This window comes from Saimiri boliviensis, chromosome 7, assembly GCF_048565385.1.
Source record: "Saimiri boliviensis isolate mSaiBol1 chromosome 7, mSaiBol1.pri, whole genome shotgun sequence".
Taxonomy (NCBI): domain Eukaryota; kingdom Metazoa; phylum Chordata; class Mammalia; order Primates; family Cebidae; genus Saimiri; species Saimiri boliviensis.
The window spans coordinates 80,161,758-80,183,510 of NC_133455.1; the positions used below are offsets into that span (position 1 = coordinate 80,161,758).

At 39.9% G+C, this 21,753-nt stretch overlaps 1 protein-coding gene across 2 annotated transcripts in view; it reads left to right on the forward strand.

The window, feature by feature from the left end:
• HMGA2 (high mobility group AT-hook 2) overlaps positions 1-14,395 on the forward strand; it is a 136,662-nt gene extending 122,267 nt beyond the window's left edge. Inside the window, exon 5 of one of the 2 annotated variants that reach the window (XM_039472433.2) lies at positions 11,357-14,395. In XM_039472433.2, coding sequence (XP_039328367.1) covers positions 11,357-11,404 — 48 coding nt within the window. In that variant the 3' untranslated portion in view covers positions 11,405-14,395. Of the gene's footprint in view, positions 1-545; positions 860-11,356 lie in introns of those variants that run through there. The other variant, XM_039472432.2, reaches the window with a different exon arrangement.
• Positions 14,396-21,753: the final 7,358 nt, after the last annotated feature.

Below are 21,753 nucleotides of genomic sequence, written 5' to 3' on the forward strand. Positions count from 1 at the left end.
TTCATTGAACCATTTCATAATATTTGATGATCCCAAAACACTCCGAAGAATGCTGGAATACTTGGAAATTAAGTTATATTAATTTGCAGACTGAATTCTTAGATATTATTTAAATAACTGAATCACAGTCTCTGAAGTTTTTGGCAACATCAAAATTGGGAAACAGCTCTTCGGCTCTTGCCCAATATTCCTGGAGCATCTTGTCCTCATGATAATCTACACATACAAACAGTAAAAAAAAAAAAAAAAATCTTTATTGAGGAAGCATATCTTGAAGACAACAAAACTGAAGTATAAATTAATCATGATTGCTAAGAATGTGAGCCATTATTAAAGTATAAGAATGTCCTGCTGTCCTCCTCCCTTCTGGATGTAGTCATTGGAGATCTAGGTGCTATCATGCTGAACCTGCTAAAATAGAAGTTATTGAGCAGTGTCATGAGCTACCAAATTCTTTAAGTAGAATTCTTTTATGTAATTTTAAGTATCCATGGAATCTTTTCCCCTAGATGTCATTAAAAATACCTTGCATCCTGTTTTCTTAGCTCAATGTTGCCTTGCCTGGGAAAGACCACCTGGGCAATGTTATATGTCTATTATTCTCTAAAAATGCCACTTAAGAAGAGAATTGAAACTTCTAAACACATGAAAAAATCCAGGGAAAGTGTCTTCAAACAATTACACATGAGCTTTAAGTGGAATAAAAACAGAGTTACCACACACACACAAAAAAAATTATTTTCATTGCTGCTCCCATACCTAAAAGCTCAGAATGAGAGAGGGATGCTAAAAAACCTGGTGTTTGTATCTGTAAGCAGTATTTAAAATATATATGTATAAACTTGACATTTTAAGTAGGAGAACCCAAATATATTTAGCCTCTCATCCTTTATCTGTACAAAAATCAAGATAAAGTAAATCGATAATTCTGTGCATTTGAGTTAAAGGATGAGGCAGAGTTCACATTTGCATCACAGGCTGTGAACTCTATATTAATAATCTTATGTGATTTGTTAATATTGATCCAATCCCTGTTCTGAGTGTCATAGGGAAGATGAGTCAAACAAAGAAAAACAGTCACCGCATCTGAGAAATGTATTTATATGTATATGCCTGTGTGTATCCAGTGGCATACTGGAACCAGCCCTTAAGAGCAAATAGTGAACATCTCTTCTGAATTCCGTGTTCAGTAATGTGAAGTAGGTAGTTTGAAATTCACTATGGTGGGAGTAGTTACACCATGGAAAGTGACAAATACTACAAATCAGGACTTTTTTTTTTTTTTTCCTGAAGAGCAAATTGTTAAACATTTACTTCCTCAGCTTGGCCTCACCCTTCAGCGATTCTGTTTATTTGGTCTGGAGATCCATCAGTATTTTTTTATGAACTCCCTAAGTGACTTTAATGTGCAAGCAGAGATGAAGACACTCAGTGAAAACATATGAGAAGATGTTTGAGCATTTATCGAGCAAATGACCACAAAATGTGAATGTGCATGGGACACCCGGAAGATACAGATGAATGAGTGAAATGCCTCAGGTTGTCAAGGGTATGACACCCTAGAGTGGAATTTTCTTGTTTGATTTTTTTGTTGTTGACTTACAGAAGGGAAACCAAAACATAAATTAAGGGAAAGAAATTACAGATGAGGTGAATGGCATATACAAAGGTAGAGAGGCAAGAACAAATACATCATAGGTGGAGATTATTAATGTGGCTAGAACTGATTGCAAGTTGGACATTAATACAGCAAGAAATAATATAAGTGAAATCACAGGTTTTTTTTTCCCCATGAGAACCCAGAATCTCAAAGAAGCTGCAAGTGGATTGAGTTGATTTTCAAGGATCAACCTGGCTATCTTACAGACCCTGTTCCAGATTTGCCCTTTATAGAAGAGTTCAGACTCAGAATTATAAAAAAGAACATGAGCTCATTGGGCTACCTAATTTACATTGTCTAATGACACAGTGATGAATTATATAAACACGAGGACTATGTGAAAGTTCTTGGAGGATAATGTAAATTTTACACTGCATTCAAAAGAATCTCTTCCTTTTCCATCTGTTTCTTTCAAAATACCCTCCCAGATGGCTTTCCCATGTGGCAATCTGGATTAACTCAGCCTCATATCCTTCCTTCAACAGCACTTTGAGAGGTTACATTCAGAATCACTTGGTGGTAAAAATTTTAGCACAACTAAATATTTTACATCTAATAAGGGCGCAGCTGTGTGTAAAGAGACATAGGTTTTTCTTTCTGGCCCCATCACTGGGCTAATTAATTTCTATTTGCTCTATTTATCCATCTATGAAATGGGATAATAATAATGCCTCTCTCCTTACTCCCAAGAATATTACAAGAGATTCATAATTATATAAATTCTAGGTAGCATTATTACATTCTAACTTATTTTTGACTGTTAAAGTTTTTCATTTCCAGAGATTTACAGTCTCAAGAATTCCAGAATCTTAATTTATTCCAAAGTACTTCCTCTTTGACCTCAAGTGTTTTCATTGAATGTTTTTTAAAGCAGGATTTTTTTAGGACTTAGGATTTTCTTTAGCAAGAAGTGTTCTAGTAATTGCTCCGTCCTTTAGCCCTAATGAGGGCCAAAGCAGTCAGAATCATCTTCATTGTATTTATGTCACACGTTTAGAGAATCAGAAAGGCCCTGTGGTAAAGTATCCTCATACTGCCCAATGCTGAAGCCTCCTCGCAACTTCAAGAATGGTCCTTCCTGAACCTGGGGTACAAAGCAGCAGAGTTTATTCTGAGGAGAAGAATTCAGAGTCATGATAAATCTCAGCACCTACATATGCCCTTGTGTCTTTGTATACAAGTACATGCATCTAGAGGGAAATAAAAAGTAAAGGGATGCCATGTTGTAGGGGTTTTGTGTTTGGGAAATCTACCAGGAGCCATCAGCTGCAAATCTTAAGTGTGTCCCATAATCCTAATGGGAGAGTTAATAGCCTCTTAAAAATCTAAAGGGGAAAATCTGCAATATTCACACTTTTTTCTAAAATTCCAAAACCAATGAGAACAGCTTACAAAGTAACTCTACTATATTTCCACTTCAAGTGATAAAATAAATAATAAATGGAAATTAGCTAATTAAAATAAATAGAAATGAGGTTGGGTGCAGTGGCTCTTGCAATCCCAACACTTCGTGAGGGCAGGAGTTTGAGACCAGCCTAGCCAACACAGTGAAACCCCATCTCTACTAAATACACAAAAATTAGCCAGGCGTGGCGGTAGGAGGCTGAGGAAGGAGCATTGCTTGAACCCGGTTGCAGTGAGCGGAGATCATGCCCCTGCACTCCAGCCTGGGTAGCAGTGAGACTCCATCTCAAAAAAAATAAAGAGATAGAAATGAGCTTGTTTTTTAGTAATTAGAGCAGTTGAATTCTCAGTCATATGAATTAATTTTTAACTCTAATAGGAAATAGTGGTTGGTTTTTCTTTTTCTTTCTTTCTTTCTTTTTTTTTTTTTTTTTTTTTTTTTTTTTTTTTGTTGTTGTTGTTGTTGTTGTTGTTGTTGCCCAGGCTGGAGTGCAATGGCATGATCTGAACTCACCACAACCTCCACCTCCTGCCTCAGCCTCCTGAGTAGCTGGGATTACAGGCATGCACCACCACACCCAGCTAATTTTGTATTTTTATTAGAGATGCGGGGGCGGGGGGCTTCTCCCTGTTGGTCAGGCTGGTCTTGAACTCCCAACCTCAGGTGATCAGCTCACTGGGCCTTGGCCTCCCAAAGTGCTGGGATTACAGGCATCAGCCACCACGACTGGCAATAAAAGAAACACCATAAAAGTATCAGATTATTAGAGGATGCTTTGTTTCTCAAGTTTTTACTTTGATAAAAGTAAGTCTCCATCGGAAATGTCCAAAAAAATCTCACTAGCTTATCCGGTATTTCACATTGCTATTTCCCTTCGAAGGCTTTAACCTGAGACTAAAGTCTCAGGGGACTCCCTAAAGGGACTCCCTAAATGTAATTCAGAAATTTTTCTCTCACTTTTCTTCCCTACCCAGAGGGAAAACAGGTTTTTAAAATCCTAACAGTACTCCACCCTTTCTATCTACTTTCCTCATTGTTGTATAGCCCTGGCAAGCAATGCCTCTGGCAATTAGGACAGGTATAAACCTGCTCTTTTCAATTTCCCAATGAGAGGATTGAAAAGTTTTCAGTTTCGAAAAGACTGGAAACAAAGCTTTCTGTTTCAAAAAAGAGTTTTTGCTTGCGAGTAACATCTTCTGTGGGTGGTGTGCACCAGGGCAAAGAAATCTCAGTAAGCCTTGATTATCACGGGATTTTTTCCCCCCTTAAAATAAAATGTTGAATGTTTTTACAGAGACTTCAAGGGCAGTTTTAAGGATGTTTATATTTCAGACAACCTAAACATTGTTTGGAGCAAAATGAGAGATTTCATTTTGGGACAAGCAAGTTGATGAATTGCAGTCAGCATCTCGTTCTCAAAGAAGGCATTTTTACTGGGGGCTTTTAGTCTAGACATACAAAGAGGGAAGGAGGAAAGGGGAGAGCATTCTCACTCTAACACTCATCTTTTACATGGTACCTTGGCCAGTGCAGTAAATAGTTCATAATAAATCAGACTTACAAATACTCACTCAAGGAACATAATGATTTATACCGCATAAGTTGTAAAGATTACTGATGTATTTATTTTCTTACTTACGCTCTTTCAGGCTGGTAAAACATCTTGTGGGCCAGTAAATGTTTAGTACCAACTGGCAAAACATGAAGAATCATATCAAAGGCTGCCCTGAGTTGCACTGTTTTGTCGTATAGGAAATACTTTTTGACTTAACCTCTGACCTCTGACATGACAAAGGTCAAGGGAAAAGGAGAGAGCGACATGGAAACCAAGGTTTAACCCTTAATAAAGTAGCTCAAGGACATAACAGCACAGGGAAATTGGAGGGCAGAGGAAGCGTATCAAAATGATTATTAACTGTAAACAGATGAAGTAATTAACTTAGCTAACAGTTGTAATACAGGAATATTGGCAGGGTGAAGTCAGCGGTTCTTGGCAGGAAATGTTTTATAGAGATGACAGCTTCTAACAGAAGTGAAAGAACATCATTCAATTTGGGGCAACTTATAAAACTCCAAAAGGCAAAATTTAGTGTTTCTGGATTTGACAAATTTATTATGGGAGTTTTTTTTTTTTTTTTTTTTTTTTTTTTTAAGTATGACTTTCTGTGTGGGGAAGTCTGTGGATTAGGCTAAAAACAAAATGGCAGTGGCCGCCTGCATTTCCCCTTCATATTGCAGAATTTTCCTCTACATTTTGATGTGAACTGGTTAAGAACCAATATTTACTCAATATATAACCTTCTTACTCTCTAAACTTGCTGACCCAAATTAATATGGATCAAATAGCAATTGGCCTTAAAATCTGGTCTTTCTAAGAAAATCCTGAATGGTTGAATAGAAATAGGTTGCATTGTCTCAGACGCTTAACATTCAGGAAATGTTTGCTGGACACTCAAATGTCTACTGAGAAATTATTTGTTAACTTAAGTCATAACTCAGGATAATAAAAAACGTTTGATGCAATAATGATTAAAATCCACAAATATTCTGTTCCCTGGCAATCAATTACAACATCTCTGCAGAATTTTACACATCTACAAAACAAAGGGAAAAGGTGTTTCCTAGTCTATGCCATTAATAAGCACATCTGGAATATAACCCTTAATCACTCCTTAACCTAATCGTAATTTTTAAAGCTACTTTGCATAAAAATAAGAGCATTCCTCAACAGTTGTGGAAACGTTGAAATAAGTTTTCTTCTGGGCTTGGCACAGTGGGTTATGTCTGTGATCACAGCACTTTGGGAGGCCAAGGCAGAAGTATCCCTTGAGCCCAGGAGTTTGAAACCAGCCTAAGTAACAGAGTGAGACCCCATTTGTATATTTAAAAAAAAAAAATCCCTTCTTTTAAATACTTTTTTTTAAATGCAAAAATCCTTTTACTATGTCTTTACCTATTTTTTAAGTGCAGTGCTCCTGCGATAAGAATTGAACCTGGCACGGAAAACTGATCAAACCGGTAATCCTCGGAAATCATGACTCCGGAAAACTTGCAATTAGTTTATACGTAAAGTGATTTCCCTATTTGAAAAATGTCACTACCATCTGAAGATTTTTTAAAAATAGCCCTTTATCCCAGGAAGGAGAAATTCATTGTATCCCAGAGACCAGAGTTACTTCTGTTGCAATATTTTCAGTAATGGAACTCTGTTGAGGCTACAGATAAGACAAGCAGAAGTCCTTTTTAGGAATCTAAGACATTTTATTTTACTTTCCTCTGGAGACATTATTTAATAATAGTTTTTTTCTTTCTTAAGAACTTATCCTTGAATCACAGCTAAAGAAATAATCACAGAATGAGTAACTGACATTAATTGTTTCACACTATAGTTGTACAGAATTTCTACTCTTTTTCAGGGTTTTTCCAAATGGTTGTCACATATCCCACACGACCCTGCAGTGCAGATAGACATGTATAATTGTTACTGGTCTGACATAGTGGGACCAAGACCTGCTAGTGCCACGGCTGGCACCTATGATTAGTGAGGTCCAAGAGCAACCTTCTTTACATTAAACATTTCCCAGCAAGACCTTCAAATCAACTTTATAGAGTTGATGCTAACGCATGCAAAATGGTCCTAACACTTGTATGTTTTTATGTGCATAACGCAAAAATAAAGGCAAGATCAGGTACAAGTGCTATCATTATCTCAACTTCTTGTTTCCTTTTGAAAAACATATTTCCCGCCTACCATTTCCAACAGAATCCCTTGCTCTTGCCAGATTGTATGGTTTATATACGTTCCATCTAACATGTTTTTTAAAAAGTCTGCTGCCCTAGTTGGAGGAAATAATCACTTTCCATTAAGTTAAGCAGCTCTGATAAATTTTAAATTAAAATATCTGGTAGAGAAATAGAAAAATTTAGCTTTGTGGTCTTGCCAGTCACCTAGCTACAGATAGAACTTGAAGAATTGGTTCATGGTCATTGCTGCTGAGGAGAGCCCTTTATTTCTGTTGTGATGGGACTGACTCAAGCTGTTGATGAACATGAAAAACTCCTGAATGTTTCATTCTGAGTTCCTGAGTTGAACATAGACAGATGACAAAAAAGAATGCCATTTAGCCATAACTACCCTTTCTAGATTACCAGGTAATTGTAGGTTTATTGGCAAGATAGCTTAAATTACAAAAGTATTTCTGGCCTGCAACATCATGTAATAGAAGAGTTGCAGAATTATTTGCAGTTAAGAAAAGAAAGATAAGAATTTATTAAAGCCAACATATGCTTCTGTGATTTTTGCACTCTTTACCACACACAAAGGAGGGAATCCTAGTGATACCACCCTGGAGTTTGTATTTCCTGATTCCATTTACAATCCACTGCCCTCTTCTACTGCAGACCTGCTGTTTAGTCTGCATCTGAAAATTAAACCCAGAGCTTCAGCTCTTAGCATTAAATATCGAACTTCCTTCCAGCACACACCCTTACCAATGCCTGTATAGTAAGACTGATTAAACTCAAGACATTTTAAAATTTCATCAGCATTAGGAGTTACGTTTGGATATTGAGCCATCTTCCTCCTTCTTTTTAATCAATTAGCAAAACTGTACCCAAAGGCATATACCACATGCATCATGTTGAGCCAAATTAAAAGAAGAGTGATTTGTGCAAACTACATTTCTGGGTTTTAGTGGAATTTTTTCCAAGCTTAGCTGAAACAATGAAAGAGTTAACATTTATCAAATTCCTTTTTTCGTGAACAAAAGAAAAACTAAGGCAAAGTAAGTGTACTTTTCCAGTAGTTACAATAAAAATATAGTTTTCCAACTCTGCCCACCTCTGTTCCCTGTTTTCTGCCAGGAAAGCTCACCCATTTTGGCCTGGTACTGTGCAGCCTCACTTGTCTTTGTAAAGTAGCTGCGTGATGGCTTGGAGCAGTTGGGTGTTTAGAGGTCTTAGTGGCTGGTGCTTATAAAAATGTCACTGTGCACTTACACTTTGAGAAGTCCTTTCATCTGAACATTTCTGAAGCCCCATTCCAACAGGTAAGACTTCTTGACCAAAGAGCTGCTCTTCAGCCTTTCCACCCTGCCACTAGACCCTAATGAAATGTGTGCAACTCTTGGCTACAGTTTTCATCTCCTTAATACTTCAAGGCTCCTGCTGGGAGCTACGCAAGCTCAAAAGCCCTTTGGCCATTAGGTGACAAATATGAAGACATTTTTAAAAACATGTCAAGGTACAAGGTATTGTCTGCAACACTCAGCCATGTCTTTTAAGTTACTAAAGATGATTGAAGCTCAGGGGTCCCTACCAACTCCTCAGTTACAGAAACAAGACTCTTTGGGATGTCAGAGCCAGCTGCTTACTCCCCATTTCACCTGTTTATGTTTCCTCTTTGCACCACAGAAGCACCCTGTGTTAAGTCTGGCCAGACCATGACACTTAGGGCAGCTGAGAATGGGTTTTCCAACCTCGTTCCTGACAGGGAGGGTTTTTCTTCTCTTCGCTGAATGCACACTTGTGGTACAGAATCCAACATGTAGCCAAAGGCCAAGTCACTGGGAAGGTGAGAACTGAGGTTTGCAGAGGTGGGAAGAGCCACCTGCCCCACCACATCACCCCTTCAGGAACCATTCCTTCCTCTGAAGGGTGGCCAGACAGTGCTATGCCAAGAAGAGTGAGCTCTCCAACAACTAGACATTTGAGAAAACCATCATTCTGAGCATGTGAGAGCCACACTGCCTCCAAATGTTTAATGGAATGAGATTCGCACCTTCTGATATCCTAGTCATCTTCCCAGTACTAACTGATAATTACTAGTAGCAGAATTCCAAGGTCGGCAGAAAGATACATTAATAAACCAACTCTTCACATTTTGTTAAGGACGGTTAAGTAAAGGAAACAATATGACCTACTACCATTTTCATCTGAATTGTGTCTAAGCGGTTAGAATACAGGATTTTCAGGAGCTCACATCAGGCACAGTTTCCGGGGATATTTTGAAAAGCTGATCACATTCCATCTAGTACAAGGTCTTTGTTAAGTTCATGGCCTGAAAATTCTGTTTCCTTCCAGATTTGGAAGTACCTTGGTTTCCGGATAGTATAGAAAAATCAAACAGAAATGGAATAAAAATTACAGCTCAATCCAGGAGGTTTGCCAGCTCGACTGAGCTCTATTAATTTGTTAACCATGAGAAGAAATAAAATATACCTGCTGGCTTTTATGCCGTGATCTGTTTCAGAGTAGTCACCTAAGTCCACACCTCATGTCATAACGAGAAGTGAGTCATTTGGAGACGGACGAAGTGTGGATCTGCCTAACAGCTTAGTGACTTTCTGGAATTTAAATATTAAGTGAAAAGACAGGGTCACAGGGCAGCTGATCTTTGGCTAGTCTCTCTTTCGTCTGCCCATGGCTTTGATCATGCTACATCCTCCTTTGTGGCCAGGGCTCCACAGAGAATCTCAGGGTCATGGCCTATTGCCTAGTCAAGAGGTATAAACCTGCTGCTTAAATATGTGAAGCCCGCAGTTTGGGGGTTGGGAGTTAAAGGGGAGGTAGCCTTATACGTTCCACTTTTCCCACAAAACCCAAAGCAGACTAAACAAAACCGGTGTGAAATCTCATGACTTGATGCTGTCGTGGTTGTATTTTTCAAGCTGTAATCCATTCATTTGTACGTGTGTTTATTCCCAGGATTTACAGCTCTCTCAGTCTTCAGGGGGAAATAGAATATTTGAAACCTTCTGCATAGGGTTTGAAGTACGCAGTGGCCTGTGATTAAAGCCCAGGATAGAGTCTGTGTGTGTGTGTGTGTGTGTGTGTGTGTGTGTGTGTGTGTGCATTCATGTGAGTGTGTGAGTGCCCGTTCATGTGGGTTTTTTTCCTCCCGTTTGCTGCTTTTACGCAAAAGCGTCACACATGGTAGCATTTAGGAGCCCCTTCACAGCTGAAGTGTTTCAAACACTAATGAATGGAGGTTTGGTCATATAATGCAGACAAGCTTTAAGGCATGCTTTACTGAATGGTGTACTGTAGTGACCTGGGAAAGGAAGAGAGGTATAAATTGTGTCGGTTAGCCACCCAGACAAAATGAAGCCATGTGGAAAATCAAATCTATTAAAGTATGAAGACTGTTATAAGCTGTTTTAAGCTGGCCATTCTTAAAGGGGCTCGGTCTCTTGCAGGAGTAAATGTTTACCTCTTCTCCCAGATCTTTTTCACATGCCGTCTTATGAAACAATGTGCAGCATTTGATAAAAATCATCCTCTCACTAACGACGCTTTTATCGGAAATGTTTATTGTCTCCGCTTTACCACCCATGTCCTGAAAGGTACTGCACATTTGTTAAATAAGCAAAAGGGAAGAGAACTTTGCTGCTCAAGCTGGCTCGCAGAAACCCCAACAAATTCCAGAGCCATAAGGAATCAGAAAAAGGAAAAGGGAGGGAGGAGTTAGATTTATATGAAGAGGGGGCCTTGCAAAAACATATATATTAGATTTTCTCTGCTTGGCTGGCCCACCATCAAATGTTTGGTAGATGTGGATTAGTATTGAGATTGAGCAGTTACCCCGAACTTTGCTCATTGTCCCAAAATGTGCTTTAATACACACAAAGGGGAGGAAATGGATTTGGGAAGCCTTGTTGCCCACTCTGTCCCTGCTCTCACACTGCCTCTGCACGGTAGCATACCGGTCACATGCAGATGCTGGCACCAATACCGACCCGACCTACATTCTGGTCCCACACGCCCCGTAATTTGGTGCATATTACTTGTCTGTGCCTTGGTTTTCTCATCTTTAAAATAGTAATAATAACAGAAGGTGCCTAAGCATCTGGTAAGCACTCTAAAAATATCAACCATGATTACCAGTATCTGGTAATAATATCTGATGCCAGTATCTGAAGAATGGCATGCTGTCGGGAAAAATTTATCCATTCCTGTTTTGTTTTGTTTTGTTTTGTTTCCTAATTGGTGAGTAAGCGTGCATTGCCCTGACATTCTCTGGACAGCAAACAATTGAATTTGCTGACCAGCGCCATGATGTCAAGCCTTAAGTCAACAGTGGCTAAGGACTGCTCTGGGAAAAAACAACACCTTGATTCCTCAATGACGGTTTAAGAATCCCTGGGAATGAGGGCTCTCCATCACCGTCATCCTCTTCCGAGGCAAGCATAATGTGCCGTGGAAACAGGTTAGCTCTGCGCTGTTTGCAAGAGCAGCCCACACAGTACTGTATAACGGCTGAGCGTCATGGCTGTGCCCTTTGTGTGTTTCAGGAGGAAACTGAAGAGACATCCTCACAAGAGTCTGCCGAAGAGGACTAGGGGGCGCCAACGTTCGATTTCTACCTCAGCAGCAGTTGGATCTTTTGAAGGGAGAAGACACTGCAGTGACCACTTATTCTCTATTGCCATGGTCTTTCCACTTTCATCTGGGGTGGGGCGGGGCGGGGCGGAGCGGGGGAGGGCGGGCTGGGGCGGGGAGAAATCACATAACCTTAAAAAGGACTATATTAATCACTTTCTTTGTAATCCCTTCACAGTCCCAGGTTTAGTGAAAAACTGCTGTAAACACAGGGGACACAGCTTAACAATGCAACTTTTAATTACTGTTTTCTTTTTTCTTAACCTACTAATAGTTTGTTGATCTGATAAGCAAGAGTGGGCGGGTGAGAAAAACCGAGTTGGGTTTAGTCAATCACTGCACTGCATGCAAACGTGTCACACTTGTGATGTCGGGCATTCATATAGGAAGAGCGAGGTGTGTAACACTGTGTACGCCTCAGACACCACCCCAACCCACTCCCTGTAGTGAATCCTCTGTTTAGAACACCAAAGATAAGGACTAGATACTACTTTCTCTTTTTCGTATAATCTTGTAGACACTTACTTGATGATTTTTAACTTTTTATTTCTAAATGAGACGAAATGCTGATGTATCCTTTCATTCAGCTAACAAACCAGAAAAGGTTATGTTCATCTTTCAAAAAGGGAAGTAAGCAAACAAATATTGCCAACTCTTCTATTTATGGATATCACACATATCAGCAGGAGTAAATTTACTCACAGCACTCGTTTTCAGGACAAGACTTCATTTTTAGGAAGTTTGCTTCCTACAGAGCCAAATGCCATTTAGCAATAAATAACACTTGTCAGTCTCAGAGCATTTAAGGAATCTAGACAAGTAAAATTATCCTCTTTGTAATTTAATGAAAAGGTACAACAGAATAATGCATGATGAACTCACCTGAACTATGAGGTGGGAGGAGCGAAATCTAAATTTCTTTTGCTATAGTTATACAATTTAAAAAGCAAAAAAAAAAAAAAAAAAAAAAAAGAAGGGCAGTCTCTCTTTCTCTCTCTCTTCCTCTCTTTCTCTTTCCATTGTATATCAGTTTCCATGAAAGACCTAAATACCACTTACCTCAAATTAAGCATATGTGTTACTTCAAGTAATACATTTTGACATAAGATGGTTGACCGAGGTGCTTTTCTTCGGCTTGAGTTCACCATCTCTTCATTCAAACTGCACTTTTAGCCAGAGATGCAATATATCCCCACTACTCAATACTACCTCTGAATGTTACAATGAATTTACAGTCTAGTACTTATTACATGCTGCTATACACAAGCAATGCAAGAAAAAAACTTACTGGGTAGGTGATTCTAATCATCTGCAGTTCTTTCTGTACACTTAATTACAGTTAAAGAAGCAATCTCCTTACTGTGTTTCAGCATGACTATGTATTTTTCTATGTTTTTTTAATTAAAAATTTTTACAAATACTTGTTTCAGCTTCTCTGCTAGATTTCTACATTAACTTAAATATTTTTTTAACCAAGTCGCTCCTAGGTTCTTAAGGATAATTTTCCTCAAACACACTACACATCACATAAGATTTGACTGTAATCTTTAAATACTATCCTACAAGTCTGTACCTCAAATGAATTCTTTAAGGAAATGGACTAATTGACTTGCAAAGACCTACCTCCAGACTTCAAAAGGAATGAACTTGTTACTTGCAGCATTCATTTTTCTTTCAATGTTTGAAATAGTTCAAACTGCAGCTATCCCTAGTCAAAACTATTTTTATAAAAGACATTTGATAGAAAGGAACACATTTTAACATACTTTTGCAAAATAAGTAAATAAGTAATAAAATAAAAGCCAACCTTCAAAGAAACTTGAAGCTTTGTAGGTGAGATGCAACAAGCTCTGCTTTTGCATAATGCAATCAAACATATGTGTTTTTAAGATTAGTTGAATATAAGAAAATGCTTGACAAATATTTTCATGTATTTTACACAAATGTGATTTTTGTAATATGTCTCAACCAGATTTATTTTAAGCGCTTCTTATGTAGAGTTTTTATGCCTTTCTCTCCTAGTGAGTGTGCTGACTTTTTAACATGGTATTATCAACTGGGCCAGGAGGTAGTTTCTCATGACAGCTTTTGTCAGTATGGCTTTTAGTACTGAAGCCAAATGAAACTCAAAACCATCTCTCTTCCAGCCATTTCAGGGAGGTAGTTTCAAAGGCCACATACCTCTCTGAGACTGGCAGATCGCTCACTGTTGTGAATCACCAAAGGAGCTATGGAGAGAATTAAAACTCAACATTACTGTTAACTGTGCATTAAATAAGCAAATAAACTGTGGCTCATAAAAATAAAAGTCACATTCCATATCTTTGGATGGGGCTTTTAGAAACCTCATTGGCCAGCTCATAAAAATGAAGCAGTTGCTCATGTTGGCCAAACATGGTGCACTGAGCAATTTCCATCTCTGATGAAGTTACACTTTTATTTCCTGTACGTTGTACAATCAAAACACACTACTACCTCTTAAGTCCCAGTATACCTCATTTTTCATACTGAAAAAAAAAGCTTGTGGCCAATGGAACAGTAAGAACATCATAAAATTTTTATATATATAGTTTATTTTTGTGGGAGATAAATTTTATAGGACTGTTCTTTGCTGTTGTTGGTCGCAGCTAAGTAAGACTGGACATTTAACTTTTCTACCATTTCTGCAAGTTAGGTATGTTTGCAGGAGAAAAGTATCAAGACGTTTTAACTGCAGTTGAATTTCTCCCTGTTCCTTTGAGTGTCTTCTAACTTTATTCTTTGTTCTTCATGTAGAATTGCTGTCTATGATTGTACTTTGAATAGCTTGCTTGTTGAAAATATTTCTCTAGTGGATTATCACTGTCTGTTCGGCACAATAAACATAACAGCCTCTGTGACCCCCACGTGTTTTGATTCCTGCTCTTTGTTACAGTTCCATTAAATGAGTAATAAAGTTTGGTCAAAACAGGTCGAAGAGGGAGACACTCACAAATCATTTTGTTGCACCCCTTGCACACACCTTTGCACACATATACATAAAGTGTGTTTTACATATCATACTCCTTCAATCAGCTGCTCTGAGCTTGCCTTTCAGATACTGTCATTTAATTCTACAGAGACATCTTAGAAGAATCATAAAGAACAAGCTGTAGTTCCAGATTTTAGAATTTTTCCTTAAGGGTGGCATCTACAAAGTTTGCAAGGGATGTCCCTGATGCACAAGTTGTCTTTAAAGTAACATTGGAGAGACATCCAAAAGTTTGATGAAAGGAATACGAAATGAAAGCCATAGAGTGTCTCCTAGATAGGAGCCTTTTAACACTAAAAACTGTTAGTAGAGTCAGAATGATTCCACCAAGTTCAAGATCAACTTTACACTTAAGTTACTAATTATTAATAAATATCGGATTTTTAAAAAGCTAAAACTTTTGGTTTGTATTATCACCACTGTTACTCAAACTTTCTTCATTTAGCTTCTTCCGGGAAGAATTTGCCAATTTTAAGACATCTACTGTCAAAAAATTTGTTAAACATATTACTTCATTCCTGAATTATTTCATTTATTCTCAGAGCCAGTATTCCATGAGTACCTTACTGAGCTATCCTGAAAAGTGGTTGCATCCTGAAGTCCCTGCCAGTACCAGGGACAAATCACAGGCCCTCTCACAAAATGTCTTTAAGGTCATCGTAAGAGAGGGATCCTGGGCCTGCATGGAGAATGAGTTTCAGCCAATGTAGCATTTCACATGGGAGTGTGGGGAGGGGATGTATCTTTTAACCAGGCTGAGGATGCTCAACTCTTTGGTGAATTCAGGAATAGTAAGTGGTTTAGGAGTCTAGGTGAAATAAAAACAGAATTTAGGAATGAATACCCTCCATCGAGAGGGCATATGATGCAAACTCCAACTGCAGCAAAACTTCAGAGAAGTGAAACCTAGGAAGTCCAAGACCAGCACAGTGGCACACTCCTATAATTTCAGCTACTCAGGAGGCTAAAGCAGAAGAATCACTTGGGTCCAGGAGTTGGAGGCTGTAGTACATTATGAACGCACCTCTGAATAGCCCCTGCACTTCAGCCTGAGCAACACAGAAAAACCCCATCTTTTAAATTAAAAAAAAAAAAAAATAGCCCAAGAGCAGAGAGAAGAGGGCAGTCTTGATGCTCTTCTTTTCAAGTTAGTTTTATTTTGTGAGATGACTTTTTATTGAACAAGACTAATTTCTAGAGTTGGGTAAGGTCATCCTTGAGCAATTACTCTTCAGATCAGGGAATTCTGGCCTAAAAGGGGAAGAAAAGTTGAAAAGAATCAAAACTATTTTTGAAATACATAATTCAGATAGACAATGACCAGGGGGTCAAAAGGCAACAAGGGGTCTACACCCCTAGTCTGAGTTCAGCCATCTGTAAAACTTGGCAATCTGCTTTCTTCTGAAGTAGGAGGGAAATGGCTGCAGATGTGACCCTCTCTCCTCCATCCTCGGCTTCTGCATTTGGGACTCCACCCAAGCTAAGCCAGTCATGTGTTGGTTCCACTCTCATGCCAAGACCCAGTTATGGCCCATGGAAAATGCCTCATGTCAATGAGCAATACTCCACTTTGTACCTAGTTTGCAATAGTTAGGTTCTTGTTTTCGCCTTTGAGCCTGACTCAACATCTTGATGATTTGCCTCCACTCCGTGAGTAAGCCCATCTCAGCCTTCCCAGGGCCCTAACTCCTTCCCCTGTACTGCCACCAAACCTAAGTTTGACCCTTTATGACCTGTTAGTCCCATCTTCCTTTTCTCATACAATTACTTATTTTCTCACTCTTGGATTTCACTTTTCCTGCAGCTTCCTTAGTCCTAGTTTAAGCGTACATTCTTGGGAGCATGAAATAGCAATATCTGAGAATGGTACACTGTCAGAACCCAGACTGTGGGTTATCTACCTTGAAAGAAACTTGCTATGTGAGGAAAATGGTAAATGCAGACCTAGCCCTAGTAGTATGCTGTCCCAGAGAGTCTAGAGAGTTTGGAGAAAAGAGGAGCCCTTTAACACCGCCATGCTCCTCCCAGATCCTGGAGATCTCAAAAGCACCAGTGTCCTCCCAAGCCAGATCATTGACTGGTATCTGCTATTCCACTGGCCAGGTTTTAGAGGAACCTAAGGTACAGGAGCTGCCATTTAAGTGGAAATGCTCCAAGAGATGCAATGAAACTAAGACAAAGCTGATGTTAAAACGCAGGTAGTTTGGCCCAGCGCGGCCTAGCAGCCCCTTTGCTAGAAATGAATGGCTATGTTAGCCAGGATCCCTTCAATTGCACAGGACATAAACCCAATTCAGAATGGCTTAAGCCAAACAAAACAAAACAAAGAAAATGTGTAGTAGGTGATAAACTAGGAAGTCCAGGATGTGGATCTTTAGGTATAGCTTGATCCAGGGAGCCAAGGATGTGACCAGAACTATAGTCTATGTATAACCTATAGTTCAGTGTTTCTCTGACTTGGACTTCATGCTTGGATAGGTTATCCTCTAATGATGACAGGTTAGCTGCTAGAAGCCCCAGACCCCCATCATGTTGGTCTAGCAAACTGAAGAAAGTTTTTTTGTTTGGTTTTGTTTTGTTTTTACAATATTTCAAACAAATTACTGGGGTTGAATACTGTTGGACCAATTTGAATCTCAGTCCAATCACTACAAAATCATTCTGGCCAGAAGTGAGTGGGAGTGGGGAGAAAGCACGGATTGGCCAGATCAGATATGGGTCATATGTCTGTCCCCAGAGTCAGTCCATAAAGGGGGACCTCAGTACGTGATGGGGAGGGAAGAGAGAAGGGACAGCCTCATGTGAAATACGAAATCAGAGACGCCCCAAAGACAAACCCAAGCCCATGACCAGGAGAAGGGAAAATAGATACAGGAGAGGGGAAGGACAGCAGCTGCCTGTTACAATGGCACAGTCAACAGCTCTCACTGAACACCCAGAGACTGAGGTGAGATAGGTGTGAGCAAGGCTGCAGAACAGACTACCATGAACATGAATGGAAATCAAATATCCCGAGAGTTGCTGGTCTGGCAGTGAACTTTGCAGGGGGATAAAGACACCTCTTTTAGAGGCACTGAGACTTTGCTGTTTCTTTCCATGGAACAATTTAGCCTGTCTTGACTGGGACAAGTAATGACAACTCTTTTTGCATCATCAGTTTTTTGCTTACAAACCACTTTCACAAATCTTCTTTCCTTTCATCTTCAGCACCATGCTGAGTGATATAGCAGGTATTATTATTATTATTATTGTATTTATTTTACAGATGGGTTAACTGAGGCTCCAAGAGGATAAGTGACTGACTTGGGAAGACAGCTAGTAAATGGTAAAGCCATAATGTAATCTTAGGTTCCACACTCTTCTCTAGACTGGTATATACCCATAGAGTGCTGGAGGCAGTTGCTGCTCAGGATAAGCCTTCTCTTGGGTGCACATTCCTATCATAGTTCGTCCCAGCTTCCCAAGCTTCAGTCAGATTTTCAGAATTTATATTTTCCAAGGGAACACTGAAATAGCAGCACGCTCAGTCTCCAAGTCTTCAGTACCCTTCAATTTGAATGTTTCTGTTGTATTGTAGAACACCTAAACCTAGCTATCCATCCCATTTAGCAATCTAAGAATATACATCAAAAGGCTATGAGCTCTATCGGATTTAGGGGATTCTCTAAATTGCAGCAAGTATGCTGGCCATAAGACTCAGAACATTCTGCAGAACCAGTAATGTTTAAGGTCCCATTCCTCTATCTTCAGTCTAGTCCCCAAATCTGTAGGCCCAAAGAAGTTCCCTGTGGTCTCAACTCTGAAATCAGGCATTAAGTGGGCTGATAAATAGTAATTATTTATCACAACAGGATATATTTAGCCATAAAACAATTATGTTTAGCCTAATCCCAGCAAACTGAATGTCATGAAAAATAAAACCTGTATTTCAACCAGCTAATAAAAGTGTGAAACTTATCTAAATCCATTATATATATATATATATATATATATATATATATATATATATATATATATATAGAAATGGATTCTCACTCTGTCACCAGGCTGGAATACAGTGGCGTGACCCCAGTTCACTGCCACCTCCACTTCCCAGGTTCAAGTGATTCCCCTGCCTCAGCCTCCCGAGTAGCTGGGACTACAGGCAGGTGCTATCACGCCCGGCTAATTTTTTTTAATTTTATTTTAGTAGAGATGGGGTTTCACCATGTTTGCCAGGATGGTCTCAATCTCCTGATCTTATGATCCGTCCACCTTGGCCTCCCAAAGTGCTGGCATCACAGGCGTGAGCTACCGCGCCTGGCCCGTAAGAGATATGTACTGCCTGTCCAACTATTACAGAAGTCATCTTTACAAGACAAACGTCTTCAAATACCTCCTGACTGTGTCTGCTTTCTTTTTGTTGCCATTGCCACTACCACAGTTCAGCACCACTACCTTTTTATGCTCTGTGTGCTCTCACCCCACTTCAATTTTTTCTCTACCCACAGCCACTGTCATCTTTGGAACACAGAAATCCAATCACAAATTTAATGGTCTCAGTAAAATTCACATTCTTTCCTATGGCCCAACTGGCCTGGCGCAGCCTGGGTCCTACTTCCTTTTTGAGCCCGAGCTCTCTCTCTTCCTTACTTTGTGCTCCCTTGCCTTAGGGTGGCTTGGAACACACCTCTCTCTTTCCTATAGCCTTGAGCACTTTCTCCCAGGCTTTAGTACCCCCGGTCTGGAATTCTTCTCCCCCTCAGCCTCTCTTCCACTCTGGCAAACCTCCTCAGCCTTCAGATCTCAGTTTTTCCCTCTAGGGTAACTTCTCTGCCTCTCACTCCCAACTCTGACATACAGTTGGGTCCTCTAGTGCGGGGGCCCCCAACTCCCAATACCAAATCATTACTAGTTTGTGGTTTGTGGCCTGGTAAGAACTGGGCTGCACAGCAGGAGGTGAGCGGCGGCGGGCAAGTGAACATTACCACCCAAGATTCACCTCCTGTCAGATCAGCGATGACATTAGATTCTCACAGGAGCGCGAACCCTATTGGGAACCGTGCATGTGAGGGATCTAGGTTGTGCGTTCCTTATGAGAATCTAAGATGGAACGGTTTCATACAGAAACCATCCCTTCCTGCCAACATCATGGTCCATGGAAAAAAATGCCTTCCATGAAACCAATTCCTGGTGCCAAAAAGGTTGGTGACACTGCCCTAGTGTGTTTTCGCTCTTTTTTCATTTGTATAATTTAAGGGGTACAAGTGCAATTTTGTTACATGGATATGTTGTATAGTGGTGAAGTCTGGGCTTTTATAGTGGTGTAGCCATCACACAAATCATGTACATTTTGCCCATTAATTTCTCATCATCCATGCCCCCACCCTTTACAGTCTCCTGTGCCTATCATTCCACACTCTATGTTCATGTGTACACATTATTTCACTCCCATTTGTAAGTGAGAATATGTGATATTTGACTTTCTATTTCTGAGTCATCTCCCGTAAAATAATGACCTCAAGCTCCATTCATGTCACTGCAAAAGACATGATTTCATTCTGTTTTATGGTTGTATATCTACACCACATTTTCTTTAATCATCTGTTGACAGACACTTCAGTTGATCCTCTGTTTTTGCTATTGTGAATATATGCTCTTGTAACACCCGAGATTTCTCCCTGGTAGTGATTACTGCGATTGTTATTAACCAGTTGTGTGATGTGCCCCTGCGGAGCATGAGAGCAGGTCTGTCGTGCCACCTTTGTCTTTCTGGCACCAGGCACAGTGATTGACCACAGTTGCTCTTCCAAAACTGCTTGAATGAAATGAACCATACCCAGTTTACTCTGCACTGGGCAGATTATTTCTAGCGGCCTCTCACCTGGCCTCTTCCTGGAACCCTCCTGTTTTTCATCGCCCTACTAGCTTCACTCAGAACTCACTTTCCCTCCCCTATGCAAGGCTCTGCACTCCAAGCCTCTCTCTGTTGCCACCCCATCACTTCGTCAACGCAGCCAATGTAATCTGTCCTCTACCCCATTTGTGTAAGTTCAACTTACTGCCAGCATGTTTATTCTGAAAAAGTATCTGCTAAACAAATGAATTGACCACAGATGCTCCATAGACAAACACCTAAACACGGTGTCTCAGATACAGTATGCCCTGGGAACAGACAGTGGTTGCTCTGAACTACCTGGCATCTATTTTACCTCTGGTAACAGAATTTTTTTTTTCTTCAGGAAATTTCTCTCCTCACTCTCAGCCTATGAGATTCAGCTGGAGCTGACATCCACTTTCTGGTGTCAGGGGAACGTATGCAACTTAGTTCAGGCCAGTGGATATATTCTGACCCTCTGATTGGTTCAGGTGGAGGCACACAACCCAAGGCAAACGCATGATGCTTAATGTCAGAACTTTTTTGGGAGTAGTAGGAAAGTCCACCCTTCTCAGTGTGGTAGACTTGAAACTGATAGACTGCATGCCGGTAGCTTCTGAAGGAAGGGTGGTGCGGAGGAAGGCATGTGGGCACAGCATGAGATGAGCTTGTTGGACAATGAATCCAGCAGAGAGGAAAGCAGAGACAAGATCTGGGGACAGAATAAGTGTTGAAGACATTATTTGAGCCACCAGGCTCCTTTGTGCCTGGAGGTTTTCAGTTACATGAGCTAATAGAGTTTCTTATTGAAGTTTGTCAGATTTGGGTTTCTCTCACTTTCACCCAGAAGAATCCTGATGAAGCCGTAAACTAAAGAACCAATAAATACAGGGACACAGTGAAAGTCGACAAAAAATGACCTTCAGAAGACCCTATCCTAGCCATGGTTCTACAACTCTCAGAGTGTGAGACCTTGGACAAAGCTCTGAGTTCCCAACTCCTTATCTATAGACTGAGCATGGTAGTTGAATCAGACCTTTAACATTGTTTCTAGGTTGAAGATTCTATAATTCTGCAGTACTAAGATGTCCACAAAGCTTAAACACAACAGAACTAGTTCATAGTGGTGAGAATTTAGACTAAGAGCCTGTAGAGGAAATAGTACTGGATTGGGGGACCTTTCATGGCTCTGCCATATCTCACGTGTGCACACCTTCCTAGTATATTTCTAAGTCAGAGAAATGAGGAAACTCCTGGGCTGATAACAGAACTTAACTGAAGTTTGAAACCCACAAATAACAAAATAGCAACCCCATAGGCAGCAGTGGAGTTTCATGAGAGAGCTTATTTCAATATATATATATGTGTGTGTGTGTGTGTGTGTGTGTGTGTGTGTGTGTGTGTATGTATATACACACACCTATACATATGTATATGTGTAT